The following is a 24,249-nucleotide window of genomic DNA, read 5'->3' as shown; positions in this document are numbered from 1 at the left end:
TTGTTTTTAAACCATTCAGATTAGTTTCTGTTGGAGTTCTTCAGTTTTTCTTGAACTTTGTTGGGATTTTCTGCAGAGGGTGCAGTAAATCGGAAGCAAAAACATTATTTTTTATGGTAAAACTGCTGAAATATGAGCAGTGCAGTGTTTGATCTGAGTACTGTCTGTTTAAAACCTCGATTATGGTCAAATTGGATATAGAAAGTGAGAGAGCAAAAAGAGGAATACAATAAAGGAGATAAATTAGATAAGAAAACATGTACCTCCTTTCATTTTTGTAATCTCTTAACAATAATGCAAGTGAAGTGGCCATTCTTTTGTGCGTGCCGATGTTTAGAGTGATTATGGCTCATCAGGCTTGGGCGAGGGAAAGTATCTGGTGATTTTCTCTCTTTTTGTTCTCATTTGTTTATTCATCATCTGTTGGGGTGTACTTGTGTACTGAGAATGGCTCCGGGGCAGTGTTTTGTACTGTGTGTGGGATGTGGGGTCTGGGAGATCTCCAGTCTGTCGGATCTGCCCCAGGTGCACTGAGCTGCAGCTCCTGACAGAACGTATCAAGGAACTCCAGCTGCAGCTTGACTTTCCACTCATACGGGGGAATGAGGAGGTGATAGATCAGAGCTACAGGGAGGTAGTGAGCCCAAGGTCGCAGGAGACGGGTAACTAGGTGACTGTCGGGAGAAGGAAGGGAAATGCATAGAGTGTGGCAGTTTCCCTCAATAGTAAGTATACAACTTTAGATACTGTTGAGGGGCATGCTCTACTGGGGGGGAGGGGGAGACCCACAGTGACTGGGTCTCTGCTGCTGTGGCTCAGAAGAGCAGAGAAGTAAAGGGGGCTGCAGTGTTGATGGGAGATTCCATAGTCAGAGGAACAGGGACGAGTTTCTGTGGGTGTGATAGAGACACCCGGATGGTATGTTGCCTCCCTGGTGCAAGGGTCAGCGATGTCTCGGATCAGGTCAGTGGCGTTTTTAAGGGCAAAAATGAACTGCCAGAAGTCTTGGTGCATATTGGCACCAATGACATAGGTAGACACGATAAGAAGGTCCTGAAGAGAGATTTTAAGGAACAAGGTAGAAAGCTGAAAATCAAGACTGCCAGGGTAGTAATCTCTAGATTGCTGCCTGTGGCACATGGCCAGTGAGGGCAAGAAAGTGTGGTTGAGGAACTGATGCTGGAGGCAGGGGTTCAGATTTGTGGATCATTGGGATCTCTCCTGGTGAAGGTACGACCTGTACAAAAAGGACGGTTTGCACCTGAACCTGAGGAGTCCAATATCTTTGTGGGCAGATTTGCGAGAGCTGTTTGGGAGGATTTAAACTAATTTGGCAGGCAGATGGGAACTGTCGTGATAGTGCTGAGGATGAGGTAGTTGGTTTACAAACAAAGGCAATGTGTAGTAAGACTTCTAGCAAGGAGAGGCTAATGATAAGGCAAAATTGCAGTCAACAGACTGAGTTGCAACGTAAAAGGTGGACAAAATCGAAAAGGGTGAATACAGAACTGAAGGCATTATATTTGAATGCGCGCAGTATACGGAATAAGATAGATGAACTTGTAGCACAGTTACAGAATGGCATGTATGATGTTGTAGGCATTACTGAATCATGGCTGAAAGTAGATTATAGCTGGGAGCTTTATGTCCAAAGATACACATTCAGAGGGGGTGGTGTGGTTCTGTTTGTTTTTTAAAAAAAAGTCATGAAGAAAGGTGACATAGCGTTGGAAGGTGTTGAATATTTGTGGGTAGAGCTCAGGAACTGCAAATGTAAAAAGACCCTGTTGGGAGTTACATACAGATTTCCAAATGGTAGTAAGGATGTGGTCTACAAATTTCAATGGTGAATAGAAAATGCATGCCAAAAGGGCAATATTACAATAGTTATGGAGGAATTTCAGTATGCAAATAGATTGGGGAAAATCAGGTTGGAGCTGGATCCCATGATTATTTTCTAGAATGTCTATGAGGCAGCTTTTTAGAGCAAATCTTGTCTGAGCCCGCTGGGGGATCAGCTATTCTGGATTGGTTGTTGTGCAATGAACCGGAATTGATCAGCAAGCTTAAAGTAAAAGAACCCTTACGGGTAAGTATTCATAATATGATTGAATTCACCCTGAAATTTGAGAAGGAGAAGCTAAAGTGAGATGTATCAGTATTACACTGGAGGAAATGGAATTACAGAGGCATGAGAAAGGCGTTGGCTAAGATTGAATGGAAAAGAACCCTGGCAGGGATGACAGCAGAACAGCAACTGCTGGAATTTCTGGAAGCAATTCGGAAGACACAGGATATATACGTCCCAAAGAGGAAGAAGTATTCTAAAGGCAAGCTGACACAACCGTGACTAACGAGAGGTCAAAGCCAACATAAACACTGAAGAGAGGAAAAATTACTGGAAGTTAGAGGAATTGGGAAGCTGGAAAATGATGCTGCAGAGAGGTAGTAATGAGGGACGAGGAAATGGCGGACAAACTGTGTATTTTGCATCAGTTTTCACTGTGGAAGACAGCAAGTGTGCTGGAAATTTCAGGTGGCAGGCGTCAGAGGTGTGTGAAGTTGCTATTACTAGGGAGAAGGTTCTTGGGAAGCTGAAAGGTCTGATGATGGATAAGTCACCTGGACTTGATGGTGTACACCCTAGGGTTCTGAAAGAGGTGGCTGAAGAGATTGTGGAGACATTAGTAATGATCTTTCAAGAATCACTAGATTCTGGGATGGGTCCAGAAGACTCGAAAGTTGCAAATGTCACTCCACTCTTCAAGAAGGGAGCGAGGCAGAAGAAAGGAAATTAGAGGGCAGTTAGTCTGACCTCAGTGCCTGGGAAGATGTTGGAGTTGATTGTTAAGGATGTGGTTTCGGGATGCTTGGAGGCACATGATAAAATAGACTGTAATCAAGGATTCCTCAATGCAATGTCTTGCTTGACAAATCTGCTGGGTTTCTTTGAAGGAATAACAAGCAGGATGGAGAAAGGAGAATTGGTTGATTTTGTAGCAACACACTCAAAATGCTGGAGGAACTCTGCAGGCCAGACTGGAAAAAAGTGGGAAAAAAATACAGTTGATGTTTTGACCTGAAACACAGAGGGTGTGTACAAGAAGGGCCAGAGTTGCCTCTACTTCCTGAGGAGACTGAGGTCTTTTGGAGTATGCAGGCCTCTCCTTCACATGTTCTACCAGTCTGTTGTCACCAGTGCAATCTTCTATGTGGTGGTGTGCTGGGGCAATGGCAACAACACGAGTGATGCCAACAGGCTCAACAAACTGATTAGAAAGGCTGGCTCTGTTATAGGAGTCAAACTGAACGCACTGAGGCTGTGGTAGAACAAAGGACCCTACGGAAAATCCTGGCAATTGTGGACAATGTTTCTCACTCTCTGCATGATGCCTTGGCTGAACAGGGGAGCACTTGTAGTAATAGACTAAGACAAGGCGCTGCTCCAAAGACCGCTGTATGATGTCATTCTTACCCTTGGCCCTTAGGCTCTATAAAGAGTCAACCTATAGCTGTGGAAGTGCTGACATATTTGTATATCTGTGCACTTGTACTGCTACTGTAACACTGTAAAGGTGGGTCAGGTTTGGGATTGCAGTCTGAAGGCACTGGTCCTCCCTACCTTGAAGGGATCTTGATCAACATTTGTGTCAAGAGTTTGAAAGTGGCACTAGTCTATTTTTGACCATTATGGGCATGTCAGAGCAGATTGCCACTGGCTTTGCCATGAATTTCTATGATTATTTGAAGACATTGCCATTTATTTCAACAAGTCTTTTCTGTACTTCCTTTAGGCTCTTCATAATCAATATAAAATATGATGACTAAAATTGAATACAACTCATTTGCCCATTTGTGGAACAATCAGCATTTAGTGCAGGTACAAGATAAACTGGCCGCCTTTTGTATCTTGTGCCTCTATTTATGATACCCAGAATCTCCTGAGCTTCACTAACTACTCTTTCAACATGTCCTGCTTCTCCTCAAGACTTATTTGTGTGTACCATGGCTTTGTGTGCGGTAGGTAGTATTTAACCAATCTTATAAGAGTTTTTTGAGGAAGCTGCTGGGGAAGTGGATGAAAGCAAGACAGTGGACGTTGTCTACATGGACTTTAGCAAGACATTTGACAAAACCTTGCATGGAAGGTTGGTCAAAGAGGTTCAGTCGCTTGGCATTCAAGATGAGGTAGTAAAGTGGATTAGACATTGGCTTTGTAGGAGAAGCCAGAGAGTGGTGGTAGATGGTTGCATCTTGTCTGGAGGCCTGTGACTGGAGTGCTGCAGTGATCTGTGCTGGGTTTGTAGTTGTTTGCCTTCTATATCAATGATCTGGATGATATTGTGGTTAACTGGATCAGCAAATTTGCAGATGACACCAAGATTATGGGTGTAGTGGACAGCATGGGAGACTATCAGAGCTTGCAGTGAGATGTGGCCCAGCTAGAAAAATGGACTGAAAGTGACAGATGGAATTAAATGCAGACAAGTGCAAGGTGTTGACTTCAGTAGAACCAACCAGGGTAGGTCTTACACAGTGAACGGTAGGGCATTGAGGAGTGCGGTCGAACAAAGGGATCTGGGGATATAGGCCTATAATTCATTGAAAGTGGTGGCACAGGTATAGATGGGATCATAAAGAAAGCTTTTGGCACGTTGACCTTCATAAATCAAAGTATTGAGTACGGAGATAGGATGTTACGTATAAGTTATACAAGACGATAAGACATAGGAGCAGAGTTAGGCCATTCAGCCCATTGAGTCTGCTCTTCCATTTCATCATGGCTGATCCTGGATCCCACTCAACCCCATACTCCTGCCTTCTCGCCATATTCTTTGATGCCCCAACCGATCAGGAAATGATCAACTTCTGTGTTAAGTATACCCATGGACTGGCTTCCACTGCAGTCTATGGGTGAGGTCTAATTTTGAATATTATGTGCAGTTTTGGTCAGCTACCTACAGGAAAGATGTAAATAAGGTTGAATGAGTACAGAGAAAATTTACAAGGATGTTGCCAGGACTGGAGAACTTGAGTTATAAGGAAGGGTTGAATAGATTAGGATTTTATTCCCTAGAATGTAGTAGAAGATGAGAGGAGATTAGATAGAGGTATTCAAAATTATGAAGCGTATAGATAGGGTAAAATTCAGGCAGGCTTTTTCCATGGAGTTAGGTGGGACTTTAACTAGAATCATGAGTTAAGGGTGAAAGGTGAAAAGTTGAAGGAGAACATGAGGGGGAACTTCATTCAGAGGATTGTGAGAGTGTGGAACAAGCTGTCAGAGCAAGTAGTGCAAGCCAGCAATTTCAACGTTCAAGAGAAGTTTGGATAGCTACGTGGATGGTAGGGTTATGCAGGGCTATGGTCCAGGTTGCAGGTCAATGGGAGTATGCAGTTTAAATGGTTTGGCACCGACTAGATAAGCAGAAGGGCTTTTTATGTGCTGTACGTTTCTCTGTCTCTATGACTACACCTAGGTCTGTCTATTCCTTTACACCCTGAACAACTCTGTCAGTTGTTGACATACTGCAGTCTCTTCTTATTCCAAAGTGTTTCATCCTGTTTCTTGCTGTCCACCTTGCAAAACAGTCTGTGTTTTCTTGTAAATCATCGCTATCTTATCATGTGTTAAGCATTTTATCCTATATAAATTTGGAAATTTTACCTGATGCTCCCATCTCAATCAATAATAGATATCTGTAAAAAAAACTCACTTTCCTGATTCCTTTTCCTTGATGTATGTCAATTAATTTGACTTTGTTCTTTTGTTTGAATGCACTGTGATAATGGTAAGATCCGTACTGACAAGGGTAAACAAAAGTGACATGGAAGAATCAGTTCTCAAAATATTCTTGTTTCTGAATGAGTTGAGATGCTCCCTTGTGGAGAAGTCATTGATTCAGAAAATGAAGATGTTAATAAAATACAAGTACTGGAAATATTTAAAAAATGGAAATGCTGCAAACCCTTTGGGGCATCTCACTGGTGCTGCAGGTCATGCTTAGACACCAAGGCTCCAACTTGACCTTCAAGTGGTTTTCCCTGTGGCTGATTGGCTTTCCTTGCACATCCCAGAGATGTGGTTTGGTGAGTTATTTGGCTGCTGTAAGTTGCCCTTGCCACATGCAGTAGAATCAAAGCGAGGTTGATGGGAACGTAATAAGGTTGCAGTGATGGGATGGATTAAGGAGCCAGCAAAAACTCAATGGTAAGGAAATATGGACAGTTTAGGCAGTAAACATTTCAGGTCCAAGGGCTTAAGTCTGAGTTATAACATTTATGCTAGTTAACTCAGAAGGTACTGTAGAAATTTGCACCAAGCAGTTGCATTGTGGTAATGTAAGTTGATTTGTAAGGGCTGTTCACAGGACCAAAGAAAGGATTGGGTAAGTAATTAAGAATTGTCCATTTTTAATTGTGGTAGACACACTGGGAGAACATCACTCAGCACTTTGCCATTTACTGTGTGTTTATTTCAGGCACGTTGGAGGTCCGAATTGTGGGTTGCATGGGTCTTTTGGAGTCTGTTCCAGGTCGTTCTCGAGGGTCTGGCATCCTTCTACCAGCATATAGTCCCAGTGAAAGTCGGAATTCTTTCATGGGCAGGACCAGCCGAGGTCTATACGGAAGGAGTGGCAGTGGGAGCGGTCGCTACTTAATCAAAACCGAAGACTTATCCAGTGAGTGTACTAAACAAATTCTTGACCTCTAGGTTTACAAATTGTCCCCCTACGTCATTTTTTAATTGTTCATTTGAATCTATCAGTATATTAGATAGCAATCTGCTCTTAAATTAAAAATACTAGGTTTGGGAAATATGGGCAAGTCAGACGTCATCTGCAGAAGGAAAAGCAGAGTTAACATTTCAGGCTGACGATCCAAAAAAAACATTGGAACCATAGTTGTGACTTCATTGTGACACGTGTTCTGGATTTTTTCCAGATGTGTTCTCCATTTATTTTTGAGAATATATATATGGTACTGTGCAAACGTTTTAGGCACCCTTGCTATAGTATGTGTGTCTAAGACTTTTGTACAGTACTGTATTTGTCAACATGGAGCGAAGAATGAGTTTGTAAATCTGTCGGGAGCTGATGATGTTGGGAAGGGTGAGGGTAAAGTGCAATGGGAGGGGTGTGGGACAGGTGGCAGAGAAGGAATGCCAAGGGCAGAGGGTGGCACAGGTACAGCCACACCCAGCCCTGAGATAACAGACAAAATCATTTTATTCCAAAGAATTGGCTTATTGATCATTACAGAACGTCTCTCTGGTGCTTCTCATTCTCTCCCCTCCCTCTCCCTTTTCCCAACTATGACTCCCTTCTCCTTGCCTCCTTCCCACTTTCAGTCTATAATAGAGACCCATATCAGAATCAGGTTTATCATCACTCTCATATCGTGCCATTAATAAGTATTCACACCCCCCTTGGAAGTTTTCATGTTTTATTGTTTTACAACATTGAATCCGAGTGGATTTAATTTGACTTTTTTGATGCTGATCAACAGAAAAAGAATCTCTTGTGTCAAAGTGATCTAAATTAATTACAAATATAAAACAGAAAATAATTGATTGCATAAGTATTCACCCCCTTCGAGTCAGCATTTAGTAGATGCACTTTTTGGCAGCAGTTCCTGTATAGCTTTGGCTTAGTGCTTCGGGTCATTGTCTTGCTAGAAAACAAATCATCTTCTTTCAAGTTACAGTTCTCTTGCAGACTGCATTGAGTTTTCCTCCAGAATTTCTCTAAAACAATAAAACATGAAAACTTTCAAGGGGGGGTGAATACTTTTTATAGGCATGCTGTGAACACTGATAGGAAGAAATGCCCATTTATCAGCTCTTCAGGAGGAAAGACTGTTGTGTCCCTTGGATGGTGGATGAAGATGGAGTGGACCAGGAAGAGATTCCTTCAAAAAGCTCTATGATGGAAACTAGTTATGGCTGAGAAAATTGCAAAGCACAAGCCTGGTGGAGTGGAAATTGAGGACCAGAAGAATTTTGTTCTGGCTGTATCCAGGAGGAGCAGGAGTTAGTGTGATAAATAGGTGAGATGTGGTTAGGGCTCTGTCCACTATTCGAGAGCGAAGCCACAGTTCAGGAAGGAAGAAGACATTTTGCTTTCAGAGCAAAGCAGACAGAGGAATAAAGACAATGGATCCGGGTAGTCATGGGAAATCCATTGCAGTAGAGGGCTGTGGTGACTGTAATGGCTGCCTTCGAGAAAGAAAGGCAGCATTTATTCAAGGTGTGCTTATGGGTTAAGTAGAGGAAATTTGGTCCCATTAGAGGATAGTTGAGCACCTTGAGGCAAAAGTTTAAAATTCTGTTCAAAAGACGCAGGTAGTTTGAGAAGAAACTACCTGCCTCAAGGGCACTAGCCTCCATAGTATCCAGGACATCTGCAAGGAGTAATGCCTCAGAAAAGCAGCATCCATCATTAAGGACACCCATCACCCACGTCATGTCTTCTTCTCATTGCTAATCAGGAAGGAGGTACAGAATCCTGAAGGCACACACTCAATGATTCAGGAACAGCTTCTTTCCCTCTGCCATCCAATTTCTGAATGGATATTGAACTCATAAACACTGCCTCACTACTTTTTTATTTCTTATTTTTGCACTACTTATTTAATTTAAATATTTAACATATATATTTTAATAATGTTTATTTTCCTTTTATCATGTATTGCATTGTACTGCTGCCACAAAGTTAACAAATTTCATGACATATTAAGCCTGATTCTGATCCTGAAGTGTTCCCAATGAGCCATCACGTGTGGTGGTGTCCCACAAGGAGTAGAGCTCTGGGACGAATATTGTCACAAGGTGTCTTTGTAATTCAACAAAGGTCCCGTAAGGTTTCGAGAGAGTGAATACAAAGAGGACATTTCTATTAGTGCAAATGAGGCTAAAGGCCAATAAGGTAAAATTATATACCTCTGAAATCGTGCAAAATTTTTAGGGGTGGGGGTGCAGAGACATTTTATCTAAAGAGTGGTGAGAATTTGTATCTCTCCCATAGGGAGTGGTTGTTGCCATTAATGCAGATGCATTTAAGGGAAGGTGGACAAGTATGTGAGGTGAAGGGGAAAGCAGATATTGCTAATAGATTGAGGAACTATAGGCTTGATTGAGGGGCAGTTGGATATGAACAACAACTGCTGCCATTTCCTGTGGTCGCTGTGTCAGTCCAGTAAATAATGATAAAAATGTGCTTTCTCGTGTTATTCCCTCTTTCCAAAATGGACTCTGAAATATTCACTCTTCCCAGCTGGATTACTGCTTCCTGGATGGAATGGTGCAGTTTCACTTGGACAGAGCATGTTAAAAATATTCTACAATTCACAGTGTTGTATTTTATCCAGCCTCCTGAAGAGTGCGTGATGAAATACTGCAGGTAAAGGTATGGTTTGCTTCAGTCCCAAAATGCATTACGAACACAGCTGGTGTATGACAAAGAGGAGATCCAAGAGTTGTGAAGGAAGATGCATCCCAAAACAGAGCAGAGTTCACCATTGATGTTTTACTACAAATTGGATAATTATTGTAATAATCTTCATACTGCAATGTTCGTTTCTCTCCAGATGAAGTGAGTGCTGTCCTGAAGCTTGACAACATAGTCGTTGGCCAGACTGCATGGAAGTCGATAGGTGAACAGTCATGGAATCAGAATTTCACAGTGGAGTTGGAACGTGTGAGTGAAGGGAATGGGTTTTATTGTTTTTAATTCCCCATTGATGAGGAGGATGTGACTATGCTGGAGAGGGTGCAGGCATGTTATGTGGAATGGAGCATTTCAGTTCGAAGGAAAGGCTACATTGGTTGAGCTTGTTTTCCTTGGAGTGGAGGAGGCTGAGATCTGATCGAGAGGGAGACAGACAGTAAAAACCTCACCTCCATTATGTTGGTGTCAAAGACAAGACAGCTTGGGTTTAAGGCAAGAGGGAGGAGGTTTAGAGGGAATCTGAGGAGGAATTATTTCATATATAGGGTGCCTGGAATGTGGCAAGTGCTTCCCGAGAGCTGATGAAGGCAGACCATCATGATATTTACGAAGCATCTAGACAACTACTTAAATCACTGACAGAGAAGGAATGCACATAGTGCCTTAAATAGGATAAATACGAGTTGGTAGTGGGTGACATAGACTTGGTGGGACAAAAGCCTATTTCTGTCCTGTGTCTCTAAATTATTTGATGACATAAGTATGTATCACCTCTGACTGAAGATGAAGTAAAAGAGACTTTTGTCATGACCAGATCAAATAATAATTTTTATACATATAATTTATCTATAATTTGTGAACACATCTTGAAGTTCACAGATCCCTGAAAGAGAATTTCATTGAGGTCTGATCTTAAAAAAAAAAGAGGCTGACTCAATGAAGAGGAAGACAATTTCCCTTTGTATAGAAGACAAATAGATTGGGCACAGAGTTGGTGGGGAGCTAGAGTGAAATTTCTTGTTGGTGAACCTTAAAGATCAATGGTTGGGCACTTTTCTGCTTTTTATTTCCACTAAGGATTGGGGTTTGAATCTGTTTTGTTGAAGACCTTATAAATTATAAAGAAGCCAAGAGATCTGCAGAGCGTTTGTGAATGGGAAAGACAATAGGTACAAGATGACACAGTAGAGGAGGAAATAACAAACTCATTGTTGAACCAATAAAGTAGGATATGACTGAAAGTTCTGTACTGACCTAGTCCATCCAGGTAACCATGTAAATGATGCCAACTGAAATTAACAAATCCTTGCATTAAGAATCCTAAGGACAAAGAACTAGCATAGAATTATTACAGGAAGATTCTTGAAGCTGCTTGTATGGGGTAATTGCTAGAGAAACAGGGATGTAATTATTGATGAGTATCCAGTAATAAGATGGGTGCACATTAATTTATGAAAATAAATTGTAAGATGATGGAAAGGAATCTGAGAAGGTAAACTAGAGAGATGAGGGGGATCAGTAAGACAATTCAGAACTGTGCTTTGCTCACTGTGGTTTCAAGCATTCAGGCTTGGAGATGCCAGAAATGGCAGGAGTGAAAATGAAACTATTTCACTACTTCAGCAAGTTAGAATTTGAAGGTATCGACAATCATCTCGAATGTTACAATGAAAATGAAGATTGGAGAAAGGAAGTGTTGAAAGCACTATATGAAAGCAGTCCATTGCCTGCACAAGGTGTCAGCTGATTTTGTTCATTTACAGGCAATTCTGGATGAATTTCTCCCCGTGACCATGATTGTTCTTGACAGATTTGTCTCCAGAAGTGTTTTGGCACTATCTTCTGGGCAGTGTCTTTACAAGTTGGGTGACCCCAACCATTCTTCAGAGATTGCCTACCTGGTGTCAGTGGTTGCATAACCAGGATTTGTAATATCCACCAGCTGCTTATATGACCATCCGCCACCTGCTCCCATGGGTTTCACGTGATCCTGATTGGGTGGGGGATGGGTGGCAGGGGGAGTACTAAGCAGGTGCTGCACCTTGCCTAAGGGTGACCCTGTAAGCCAGCAGAGGAAAGGAGCACCTTGCACCTCCTTTGGTCAAAACATATCTCCACCACACCATCCCAAGTTTTATAGTACTATAGTAGTATTGCTAGTGTTTTAGTTTATTCTGTATTTCATTTCAATACATAATTTGTTACTCAGTTAAACAGTAGTTTATCGTTTATATACCTTTTTAAGTATTTCCATGAAACTGGCTAACTGGGGCAGCTGCTTAATTGGGCCAAAATGTACTGGTCCCAATGAGTCCCAATTAACAGCAATCCATTACTTTGGTTTATATAATTATACCATGCAATTACCGCTTTCATACATTTGTATCATCCTTCACTATCATAACAGCATAAAATAAGAATATAAAAGGCTGTTAGTTAGTTTGTTTTCAAACCTTACTATCTCATTAAGCAATGTCTAAGATACATACCGAACACTAATATTTAAGAAGACATGTTGTGTTATTATGGAAAACTCTTCTACCTTTTTGCCACCAATAGAGTGTTAAACTATGGTGACATGTGGAGGTGTTCATTTTAATTCCCTTTTCTTAAATTTCAGTCTCGGGAATTGGAGATCAGTGTGTACTGGCGGGATTGGCGTTCTCTCTGTGCATTGAAGTACCTCAAGCTGGAAGATTTCCTGGATAATCAGCGGCATGAAATTCATTTGGATTTGGAGCCTCAAGGGGTGCTGATGACCGAGGTATGTCTGGTGGCACGTTCATCGAGTTAGTGGGTGGGGAAGAAGATGAGGGAATGTTAAGCAGAAGAGGCTTGCACAGCAGTGGATGGCAGTGAAAAACAGATGCATTTGTAAATATCCTGTATTCTTGCTGACACTGTGAATCAGGAGGATAAATAAGACTGGGTGCTGCAGCCAAGAGAGACGACCTATTGACTTCAGGTCATTCTGTTCTATTTTCAGAAGGCATGGTCTCCAAATTTTGCAGCATTTACATTGGCTTGGATTGAGCTGAGCCGAGACTCTCCACCTACACTAATTGCTGAGACATATGCATTTACCTCACCCTTATCTTATGCTTATCATTAAGGAATTTGCTGAATGTTTATCTTCAGGGTCCAGTCAGCAAGGTTCTGTGTGCCTCACGCAGTGGTGAGGTGGAACAAGACCAGTGCATGAAACCACTGAGCTAAAATGACAGACACTATTTCTACATATACTTGACATTCAAAGGTACTCAAAGACTGTTCAAATTTTTAAAAAAGCCTAAGATTGCAGTAATGACTGAAATTGTGAATGTTATCACAACCCTAATACAGCTCAGGACATCGGAGTTTGGATTTTTTTTCTGGAGTTCTCTGTAAGAAAGTTTATATATTTTTTCTCACGAGTGCGTGGATTTCCTCCGTGTGCACTGGTTTCCTCTCACAGTTCAAAGATGCACTGGTTAATAAATTGATTGGCCATTGTAAATTGTCTGGTCATTAGGCTAGGGTTAAATCGGTGGGTTGCTGGGTGGCACAGCATGGTAAAGCCTATCCTACACTATATCTCTAAAATAAAACAAAATAATAAAGAAAACTACTGGAGGAACTGGAGGTCGAGCACCATATGTGGAGCTGGATGGATGGATTGTCCATCTTTTGAGTTCCTGCATCAAGACAGGATGTTGAGAGGAGATGGCTGGTTCAAGAAGGTGTATGTGTGTGTATCCAGGTACGCTTACAAAAGTGGGCAGGCAGTAACATGGAGAGGCAGAATTCAAATTCTCTAACCTCCCCTCCCCCCCTCACCCTACCAGCCCCCCCTCATGCCCAATTTCTTACCCCTCTTCCATTGGTTTCACCAGGCCACCATCCCTCCCTCACCTAGTTCGTCTTATCACCCTCCTCACTTATCTGATTCCTGCACTTGCAGCCTCTTGTATCCAATGAATCCTCTAAGCTATGTGTGTGCACACACATCTTTGGTTACTAGTGCACAAAGGAGCTTAAATGCACACAAAAAGATGTCACCCTCTACCTAGTTGGCATGTTAAGTAAAACTCACAGTTGTATGCGATCATGTTTCCTTTTCCAGTTTCTGATGTGGAGTGTGTTGACAGCATGGAGTTTGCAATGGTTTGTCTGCAGATTTTAGAACTGGCTGATTTTTACGGTTTTCATTGAAGAAATTATTCAGTGTGCACATGTTGTCACTTGACAAAAAATTACACAGTACAAGATTTTCTCGCATACTGGTCATTACAGATTAGAGAGAACGTTGCTTGTGTCTCCACTCATCCTCCAGTCTCTATCTTCACTTTGTTGGTCCCCTCCCCACACATCTCACCTTCTCCCTCGTTAAGTGGTTTCACCTATTACCCACCAACTCCTCACCTCAGCTGTCCCTCTCACCTCCTTCTGTTAATAATCTCCCCTCTGAACCTAGTTTCAAAGCAATGTCTTGACCTGAAATGTAGACCATCTCACTACAGATGCTGCCTAACCGATTGAGTTCCTCCAGCAGTTTATTTTCTCCAGATTCCTGCACCTGCAGCTTTTTGTCTCAATATTATGAATAAATTACCTAAGAACATAATGAAATAAACACGAGGAAATCTGTAGATGCTGGAAATTCAAACAACACACACAAAATGCTGGTAGAACACAGCAGGCTAAGGCAGCATCTATAGGGAGAAGCGCTGTCGACGTTTCAGCGTTTATGTTCGAAACGTCGACAGCGCTTCTCCCTATAGATGCTGCCTTAGTCTGCTGTGTTCTACCAGCATTTTGTGTGTGTTGTAACATAATGAAATGTTCATACCAAAGTGAAAATCCTTGCTGTAGCTCAAATAATTAAAAGATCTAATGACAGGGTTTTAAAAAGTTTAAATTAATGGGGATGCAAATACTGAGCAAATTAGTGATTACTACATTTAGAAAACCTTGAACTTGCTTTTAACAGAGGTCAGCTGATTATTATTATTGGTGTTTTATTATTGTCATGAGTACTGAGATACCAAGATGACCAGCTCCTACATTTTGTTGATGTTAAGAAAGGGGTTGTTGTCTTGATACAATGCCATGAGGCCCTCTGTTTCCTCCTTATGTAGAAACACAGTCTACTACCATAGTGCCATCTTCCAGTTATGCGTTTATGTGGAGTTTAGTAGGGGGTTGAGGATGCAATGTCTAATTAAGTAACTCGAGGAACTCAGCCAGTCAGGCAATGTCTATGGAGAGTAGTGAACTGTCCTTGTTTCAGGCTGATGAATTATCTTGACCTGAAGCATCAACTGCTTCATTTCCCTCCGTAGATGCTGCCTGACCTGTTGAGCTCCTCCAGCATTTTGTGGATGTTGCTTAGATTTTGCAGCATTTGTAGAATCACTTTTGTCTAAGTAACTCCCCAATTTCCCCACCTTTGGGATGTGAGAGGAGAATGGAGCAACCAGGAGAAGACTACGCAGTCACAGGGAGAGCAGGCAAGCTCTAGGAAGAGAGCATTAAACCCAGGTCATCGAAGCTGTGAGGCATTGGAACTACTGGCATCGCCTCTGTGCCACTGATTCTGTTCGTTATCTAACAGTAATATTACTAATATTTCCATGGGCTTGCACCATTCAGCAATGATCAGCTCCGGTGCTCGGTTGCTTACAAGGCTGATTCTTCTTGTACCAATACAGTTGCAGCTTTTCAACTCTGATACTTACTGTTATTTGGCAGGTCACATTCTGCAATCCAGTGATTGAGCGAATACCCAAACTGCAACGACAGAAAAAGATTTTCTCCAAGCAGCAAGGTAAAACAAACTCGTTCTAGTTTCAGTCTGTTTGGTCACCCTTTGATTTTTCCATACATAATGTTGGTTTCTCATCCTATTGACTTTGTCTGAGTGAAACCTTCTCAACTGAGCAGATCTGAGAAATATTTTGCCTTTCTCACGCTACCTCAAAAGGCCGTGCAAAAGGGTTTGAGAATGATTAATTTTAATCATTGAGTAACATCTTAATAAAGTGCATCTCTGATTTCCGGTTAGTTATCTTTAAAACAAAACTGAGCTATTCAATCAAGATTTGAATAGCTCAGACTCAGCAGAAAGCAGCTGATTGGGCAATCGAGGTCAGGTGACCAAGTAGTTTGAAAAGCTCAAACAAATAAATAGAGGGTTACCTCAAGTGGAGTGGCCTGTGGAAAGCGGCCAGTGAGTGAGTGGGCCAGTGAAGGAGTGGAGTTTTGAGGCTTTGACTCGAGAGGCTTCGACGAGAAGAGGCGGAGGACGAGCTTGTTCCCAGTTAGTCTTTACAATGCCTGCTGAGACGGTGATGTGCCTCTCCTGTGAGATGTGGCAGTCTTGGGGGAACTCCCCTCTCCCGCAGAGTCACATCTGCCAGAAGTGCTTGCGGCTGGGCGATCTGGAAGACCGTGTGAGGAATTTGGAGCAGCAGCTGGATGACCTTCGACTCATAAGGGAGAATGAGGCAGTCATAGATGAGAGCTACAGGGAGATAGTCACACCTAGGCTGCCGGAAGCAGGTCGTTGGGTGACAGTCCGAGGGGGGAAAGCAAAGGAGAGTAGACAGGTAGTGCAGAGCACCCCTGTAGCCATTCCCCTGAATAATAAGTTTACCATCCTGGATGCTGTTGCTGAGGACGACCGACCAGGTGTGAGCCACAGTGGCAGGGCCTATGGCACTGAGTCTGACCCTGTGATGCAGAAGGGTGGGACGGAGAAGAGGAGAGCTGTCATCATTGGAGACTCTATAGTCAGGGGAGCAGACAGGAGATTTTGTGGACGTGAGAAGGAAACCTGCATGGTTTGTTGCCTCCTGGGTGCCAGGGTCCGGGATGTCTCTGACCGGGTGCATGACATCCTGGTGCGAGAGGGAAAGCAACCAGAAGTCGTGATACATGTTGGGACCAACGACATAGGCAGGAAGAGGGATGAGGTCCTGAAGTGTGAGTTTCGGGAACTAGGCAGAAGGCTGAAGAACAGAACCTCAAGGGTGGCGTTCTCAGGATTGCTGCCAGTACTACGTGATAGTGATGGTAAGAATTGGAGGAGATGGCAGTTGAATGCGTGGCTGAGGAGTTGGTGCAGGGGGCAAGGTTTTAGATTTTTGAACCATTGGGATCTCTTCTGGGGAAGGACCTGTACAGATTGGATGGGTTGCACCTGAACTCGAGGGGGAGCAATATCCTTGCTGGTAGGTTTGCTAGCATGTTTCGGGAGGGTTTAAACTAATTTGCAAGGAGGATGGGACCCGGAGCGATAGAGCAGTGAAAGAGGTGCATGGAGTAAATCCAGATCTAACATATTGAGAGGCTTTGAGGAAAGAGCAGCAGAATAAAGGGTATAAAGGTAGAAGGGCTAAAGTGTGTGTACTTCAATGCAAGAAGCATCAGGAACAAAGGTGATGAACTGAGAGCTTGGATACATACATGGAATTATGATGTAGTGGCCATTACGGAGACTTGGCTGGGACCAGGGCAGGAATGGATTCTCAATATTCCTGGATTTCAGTGCTTTAAAAGGGATAGAAGGGGGGAAGGGGAGGAGGGGTGGCATTACTGGTCAGGGATACTATTACAGCTGCAGAAAGGGTGGGTAATGTAGCAGGATCCTCTTTTGAGTCAGTATGGGTGGCAGGCAGGAACACGAAGGGAGCAGTTACTCTTGGGGGTATTCTATAGGCCCCCTGGTAGCAGCAGAGATACCGAGGAGCAGAATGGGAGGCAGATTTTGGAAAGGTGCAAAAATAACAGGGTTGTTTTCATGGGTGACTTTAACTTCCCTAATATTGATTGGCATTTGATTAATTCCAAGGGTTTAGATGGGGCAGAGTTTGTTAAGTGTGTCCAGGATGGATTCCTGTCACAGTATGTTGACAGGCCGACTAGGGGGAATGCCATACTAGATCTAGTATTAGGTAACGAACCGGGTCAGGTCACAGATCTGTCAGTGGGTGAGCATCTGGGGGACAGTGACCACTGCTCCTTGACCTTTAACATTATCATGGAAAAGGACAGAATCACAGAGGACAGGAAAATTTTTAATTGGGGAAGGGCAAATTATGAGACTATAAGGCTAGAACTTGCGGGTGTGAACTGGGATTATGTTTTTTCAGGGAAATGTACTATGGACATGTGGTCGATGTTTAAGGATCTCTTGCAGGATGTTAGGGATAAATTTGTCCTGGTGAGGAAGATAAAGAATGGTAGGGTGAAGGAATCATGGGTGACAAGTGAAGTGGAAAATCTAGTCAGGTGGAAGAAGGCAGCATACATAAGGTTTAGGAAGCAAGGATCAGATGGGTCTATTGAGGAATATAGGGTAGCAAGAAAGGAGCTTAAGAAGGGGCTGAGAAGAGCAAGAGGGGGGCCTGAGAAGCCTTGGCGAGTAGGGTAAAGGAAAACCCCAAGGCATTCTTCAATTATGTGAAGAACAAAAGGATGACAGGAGGGAAGGTAGGACCGATTAGAGATAAAAGTGGGAAGATGTGCCTGGAGGCTATGGAAGTGAGTGAGGTCCTCAATGAATACTTCTCTTTGGTATTCACCACTGAGAGGGAACTTAATGACGGTGAGGACAACATGAGTGAGGTTGATGTTCTGGAGCATGTTGATATTAAGTGAGAGGAGGTGTTGGAGTTGTTAAAATACATTAGGACAGATAAGTCCTCGGGGCCTGACGGAATATTCCCCAGGCTGCTCCACGAGGCAAGGGAAGAGATTGCTGAACCTCTGGCTAGGATCTTTATGTCCTCGTTGTCCACGGGAATGGTACCGGAGGATTGGAGGGAGGTGAATGTTGTCCCCTTGTTCAAAAAAGGTAGTAGGGATAGTCCAGGTAATTACAGACCAGTGAGCCTTACGTCTGTGGTGGGAAAGCTGTTGGAAAAGATTCTTAGAGTAGGATCTATGGACATTTAGAGAATCATGGTCTGATTAGGGACAGTCAGCATGGCTTTGTGAAGGGCCGATCGTGCCTAACAAGCCTGATAGAGTTCTTTGAGGAGGTGACCAGGCATATAGATGAGGGTAGTGCAGTGAATGTGATCTACATGGATTTTAGTAAGGCATTTGACAAGGTTCCACATGGTAGGCTTATTCAGAAAGTCAGAAGGCATGGGATCCAGGGAAGTTTGGCCAGATGGATTCAGAATTGGCTTGCTTGCAGAAGGCAGAGGGTCATGGTGGTGGGAGTACATTCAGATTGGAGGGTTGTGACTAGTGGTGTCCCACAAGGATCTGTTCTGGGACCTCTACTTTTTGTGATTTTTATTAACAACCTGGATGTGGGGGCAGAAGGGTGGGTTGGCAAGTTTGCAGACGACACAAGGGTTGGTGGTGTTGTAGATAGTGTAGAGGATTGTTGAAGATTGCAGAGAGACATTGATAGGATGCAGAAGTGGGTTGAGAAATGGCAGATGGAGTTCAACCCATAGAAGTGTGAGGTGGTACACTTTGGAAGGACAAACTCCAAGGCAGAGTACAAAGTAAATGGCAGGATACTTGGTCGTGTGGAGGAGCAGAGAGATCTGGGGGTACATGTCCACAGATCCCTGAAAGTTGCCTCACAGGTAGATAGGGTAGTTAAGAAAGCTTATGGGGTGTTAGCTTTCATAAGTCGAGGGATAGAGTTTAAGAGACGAGATGTAATGATGCAGCTCTATAAAACTCTAGTTAGGCCACACTTGGAGTACTGTGTCCAGTTGTGGTCACCTCAGCATAGGAAGGATGTGGAAGCATTGGAAAGGGTACAGAGGAGATTTACCAGGATGCTGCCTGGTTTAGAGAGTATGGATTATGATCAGAGATTAAGGGAGCTAGGGCTTTACTCTTTGGAGAGAAGGAGGATGAGAGGAGACGTGATAGAGGTATACAAGATATTAAGAGGAATAGACAGAGTGGACAGCCAGCGCCTCTTCCCCAGGGCACCACTGCTCAGTACAAGAGGACATGGCTTTAAGGTAAGGGGAGGGAAGTTCAAGGGGGATATTAGAGGAAGGTCTGTCACTCAGAGATTGGTTGGTGTGTGGAATGCACTGCCTGAGTCAGTGGTGGAGGTAGATACACTAGTGAAGTTTAAGAGACTGCTAGACAGGTATATGGAGGAATTTAAGGTGGGGGGTTAAATGGGAGGCAGGGTTAGAGGGTCGGCACAACATTGTTGGCCGAAGGGCCTGTAATGTGCTGTACTATTCTATGTTCTATGTTGAACTCTTGATGATAGTTTTAAGTTCTTGCCTGTGAGTTAGCATTTTCCAGCAGTTGTTGAATTGCTATCACCCGGTTCAATGGTTCAGTTTAATATCAGGGAATACGAAACCTGAAATCCTTACTCTTCACGGACGTCCATGAAACAGGGGCTAAAAACAAAGAACTAGAGACAGAAAACATTAGAACCCCAAAGACACCCCTCTTCTCTCCCATGCACAAGCAGCAGCAAAAAGCATCAACCCTCCCCACTCCCCCCCTCGCTCCAGCAAAAGCATCCACCCCCACCACCCACCATGCAAGCAATAGCAGAGTCACAAGAAACCATGATCTAGAGCCGATCAATAACTGCTGTCAAACAGGCTCTCTGTCTGTCTCTCTCTCACTAACGAGGGAGAGGTAGATATCGCTCCTGCAGCAGACGAAAGGGAGACCAACAGCTTGCTGTTTCGATGTTGCAATCTGCAGCGTCACTTATTCAAGTTCCCCTGACTCAAGGGCCTTCTTTCAACAGCAAATTCACTCATGTTACTAACCTTTCCATTTGATGTCCTGTAAACTATCTTTAAGATGTTGTAAATTTAGTCAGAAAAAGGATGCATATATGAAGACTAGGAAGCTGAAATTGGACAGGGCCTATGAGGAATATAAAGGAAATGAGAACAGAAGACAAAGAATGCAGGGACAAACGAGCCATGAAGTGTCCTTCATGAGTAGGATTAAATAGAATAAAAGTCATTTTATACACACATTAAAAGCGAGAGCGCGGGACCACTGATTGACAAAAGAGGACATTTATGCATGAGTGGTAGTTGTATTAAATGAATACTTTACATCGATATTCACCAAGATGAAAAACTTGGAGAACATCAAGATCATGAAGTACTATTTTGACACAGCAGTATTCCAAGGCATATTGATATGGTGGAGACAGTGTTGGGTTTTTCTTTAAGAACATTTAGAAGGATAAGTCACAGGGTCTGATGGATTATATTTGGGAGAGTCAACAGAAGGGATTGCTAGGGCCTGATTTTTCTCTAAGTTCTCACCAGCTTCAACATCATTCTAGAATTGTCACACTCTAATTTTAACATTTAGAGTGAACGTTCTGTTTGATTTCACCAGAGGAAGTGGAGTTCTGCCAACTCTCTAGAATCCAACCTGTTTGAACTCCTTGTATATCCTGTGAACTACAGACCCAGAATTGACACAATATTCTAGATGCAGTCAAAGCAGAGCTTCATGTAACTATAACATCTCTATCATTCATTTCCACTCCTGTCTTTGTAAGAGAAAGGCCATTCCATAAGGATTTAGATCTTTAGAATGATCATCCTCTGCGGATGATCTTCTTCACATCCCACATCCCCTTCCTGGTGTGCAGTGCTCTTCGAAGTGTGGCTTCTTGTGAATCCTCATTTCAGCCTTTTCACCATTGTTCCTTCTGGCTATCCATGCCCTTAGCTTGAACCCACTCTCTCCAGCCCTCTTTCTTGTGTTTAAGATACTCTTCAAAATGATATTATTTATTAAAATTTAGAGGTACAGTGCAGATCAGGCCCTTCTGGCCCTTTGAGCTGTGCTATCCTTTAACTGTAGGTAAATCATGGGACAATTTACAATGACCAATTAACCTGCTAACTGGTCTATCTTTGGATCTTGGGTGGAAACTGGAGCACCCAGAGGAACCCATGCCCACATGGAATGGAATGTACCAATTAGCTGACAGAGGGCGCTGGAATTGAACTCCAAACTCCGACACTCTGATCTGTAATAGTGATAGCTACACCTCTGTGGAGCCCAAGGCATGATTTAGTCATGGATTCTCATCATTCTATGTGTGACTTGAAATCGTATTTTGTCTGACATCACTTTTGTGCAGTATTTGCTTTATAAATTCAAGTGATACCCATCCACTAGCTTACTGTAATCTCTGAATTTGGAATCTTTAATTTTAAGGTTCTTCCATAATACTGGAACACAGAACGGTACAGCTCAAGAACAGGCCCTTCAGTCCATTATGCCTGTACTGCCCATAATGCCAAAATAAATAATCCTGTCAGATCACCAGCAGGTTCTAAGAGTGGGCTCCCTCACATTTAACCCTCTGACTCTCAGTACAGGAGTCCCTCAGAGCTGTGTACTGAGTCCCCTCCTTTACTCCCTGTATACCCATGACTGTGTTGCCACCCCCAGCTCCAATCTGCTAATTAAATTTGCTGATGATACTACATTGTTTGGCCTTATCTCAAACAATAACGAGGTGACCTACAGGGAAGAAGTCATCTCTCTGACACAGTGGTGTCTAGAAAACAACCTCTCCCTTAATGTCACAAAAACAAAGGAGCTGGTTGTGCATTACAGGAGGAATGGAGACGGGCTAACCCCTATTGACATCAATGGATCTGGGGTTGAGAGGGTAAACAGCTTCAAGTTCCTCAGCATCCACATCACCGAGGATCTCAGGTGGTCTGTGCACACCAGCTGTGTTGTGAAAAAGGCACAGCAGTGCCTCTTTCAACTCAGAAGTTTGGTATGGGCCCCCAAATCCTAAGAACTTTCTACAGTGGCACAATTGAGAGCATCCTGACTGGCTGCATCACTGCCTGGTATGGGAACTGTACCGCCCTTAATCGCAGGACTCTGCAGAGAGTGGTGCGGACAGCACAGTGCATCTGTAGTTGTGAACTTCCCATAATTCAGGACATTTGCAAGGATAAGTGTGTAAAAAGGATCATTGGGGACCCAAGCCATCCCAACCACAATCTATTCTAGCTGCCACCATCCAGGAAATGGTACCGCAGCATAAAAGCCGGGACCAACAGGTTTCGGGACAGCTTCTTCCACCAGGCCATCAGACTAATGAAGTCATGCTGATATGAGTGTACGCTATATTACATTGTTCTATTTATTATGAATTATTGTAAATAACTATGATTGCACATTGCACATTTAGATGGAGGCGTAACACAAAGATTTTTACTCATGTACGTGAAGGATATAAAAAATAAAGTCAATTCAATTCAGTTCAGTTCACATGATCCATGTCTCCTTTCCCAGCATAATCATACGTCTATCTGAAAACCTCTTGAACACTGCCATCGTACCTACTTCCACCACCATCCCAGCAGCTAATTCCAGGCACCCACCACTCTGTGTAAGTCAAAAAACTTGCCCCACACATCTTTAAATTTTCTCCTTCTGCCCTTAAAAGCCATGACCTCTAGTGTTCAGCATCAACCTTTTTACCCTGGGAAAGAATTCTACTTCAGGTAGAGATTTAGAAGTTTTGTACTTTGTACTTTTCATCATTTAGTTTTAGTTTTGCCCACTTCCTTAATCTGGCAGTGCCCCTTTGTAATTTACTGCTCACACCTACCGTTTTACTCAACTCCCTTCTCAGTGTCATCAGCAGACCTGACCTGATTTCCCCAAGTTGTTGACAAGATTCATCACTTACGAATGTGTATCAGAAGAGTGTTTGAGATGTGCTTTGAGAGTTTTCAATATAAGACTGGTAGGTGTATTTTGGAATGAAGTTCAGAATTGCTGGATATTTTGTCATAAACAATACATGTGCTCCCTAATCCTACTAATCATCTACCCAATGTATTGTGTTTTAGGGAAGGCTTTCCTTCGAGCTCCTCAGATGAATATCAACATTGCTACTTGGGGTCGATTGTTGAGAAAAGCATTTCCTGCTGTCAACTCCACTGGGACGTACAGTCCTTCGTCTTACATGACTGCTGTCTCCGAGGGTCGGCAGTCACTATCCAACAGTATGCCTGGGTAAGTTTCCTTTACCTTATGTATACACTGCTGGATTTTCCATCATAATTTATTGATGGATTATTTAAATAATTTGGACTGTTTCTCTGCTTTTGCCCAGTCTCACAGCTCACTTGGATGGAACTTCTGCCACTTTTCCCACTCTAAACTTTTTGTCCTGTTAAACACTCAGCTCTCTCTGATTCACCAAGAGTTTTGGTTCCTGATTATCCATCCTCTTGAAGATGTCATCTCCAGCACCTCTTTCTTCCTCCTTGATCGTGATTCCATTCAGTTTAATTTACTTTTTATATGAATATATTGGGAAATGAATAAGGGTAGGACATATCGAAAGAGTCTTTCCTTAATAGATCAGTATAAAAATGGCAGGTTATGTTGCAGTTTTACACTGGATAACCACACTTGGAGTATTGTGTGCCACACTATTGGAAGGATGTAATTGTACTAGAGAGAGTGCAGAGGAAGTTCACCAGGATGTTGCCTAGAGGTCTTTAGTTACAGGGAGAAATTGGGCTGGTCCTTTCCTGAAGTGAAGGAAAATGAATATCTATGGAAAAGAGTACAGTCAACATTTTGGGCTGAGACCCTTTATCAGGACCTGATGAAGGGTCTCAGCCTGAAACATTGACTGTACTCTTTTCTATAGATGCTGCCTGGCCTGCTGAGCTCCTCCAGCATTTTGAATGTGTTTCTTGGATTTCTTGCATCTAAGAACTCCTGGGACGTTGTCAACTTCCTGGAAGAAGGAGATGTGATCAGAAATTCTCATCAGAGTAGTTCTCTGTTG

At 43.0% G+C, this 24,249-nt stretch overlaps 1 protein-coding gene across 2 annotated transcripts in view; it reads left to right on the top strand.

Annotated features, from left to right (window-relative positions):
• pkn1a (protein kinase N1a) overlaps positions 1-24,249 on the top strand; it is a 155,700-nt gene that overhangs the window by 67,960 nt on the left and 63,491 nt on the right. For both annotated transcript variants that reach the window (XM_073069151.1, XM_073069152.1), the window contains exons 7-11: positions 6,483-6,683; positions 9,589-9,698; positions 12,070-12,213; positions 15,180-15,255; positions 23,297-23,462. In XM_073069151.1, coding sequence (XP_072925252.1) covers positions 6,483-6,683; positions 9,589-9,698; positions 12,070-12,213; positions 15,180-15,255; positions 23,297-23,462 — 697 coding nt within the window. The remainder of the gene's footprint in view (positions 1-6,482; positions 6,684-9,588; positions 9,699-12,069; positions 12,214-15,179; positions 15,256-23,296; positions 23,463-24,249) is intronic.

The sequence above is a fragment of the Hemitrygon akajei genome, chromosome 16 (assembly GCF_048418815.1).
Source record: "Hemitrygon akajei chromosome 16, sHemAka1.3, whole genome shotgun sequence".
Taxonomy (NCBI): domain Eukaryota; kingdom Metazoa; phylum Chordata; class Chondrichthyes; order Myliobatiformes; family Dasyatidae; genus Hemitrygon; species Hemitrygon akajei.
The sequence above is the reverse complement of the archived record's forward strand: the minus strand, read 5'-3'. Positions and strand labels throughout refer to the sequence as shown.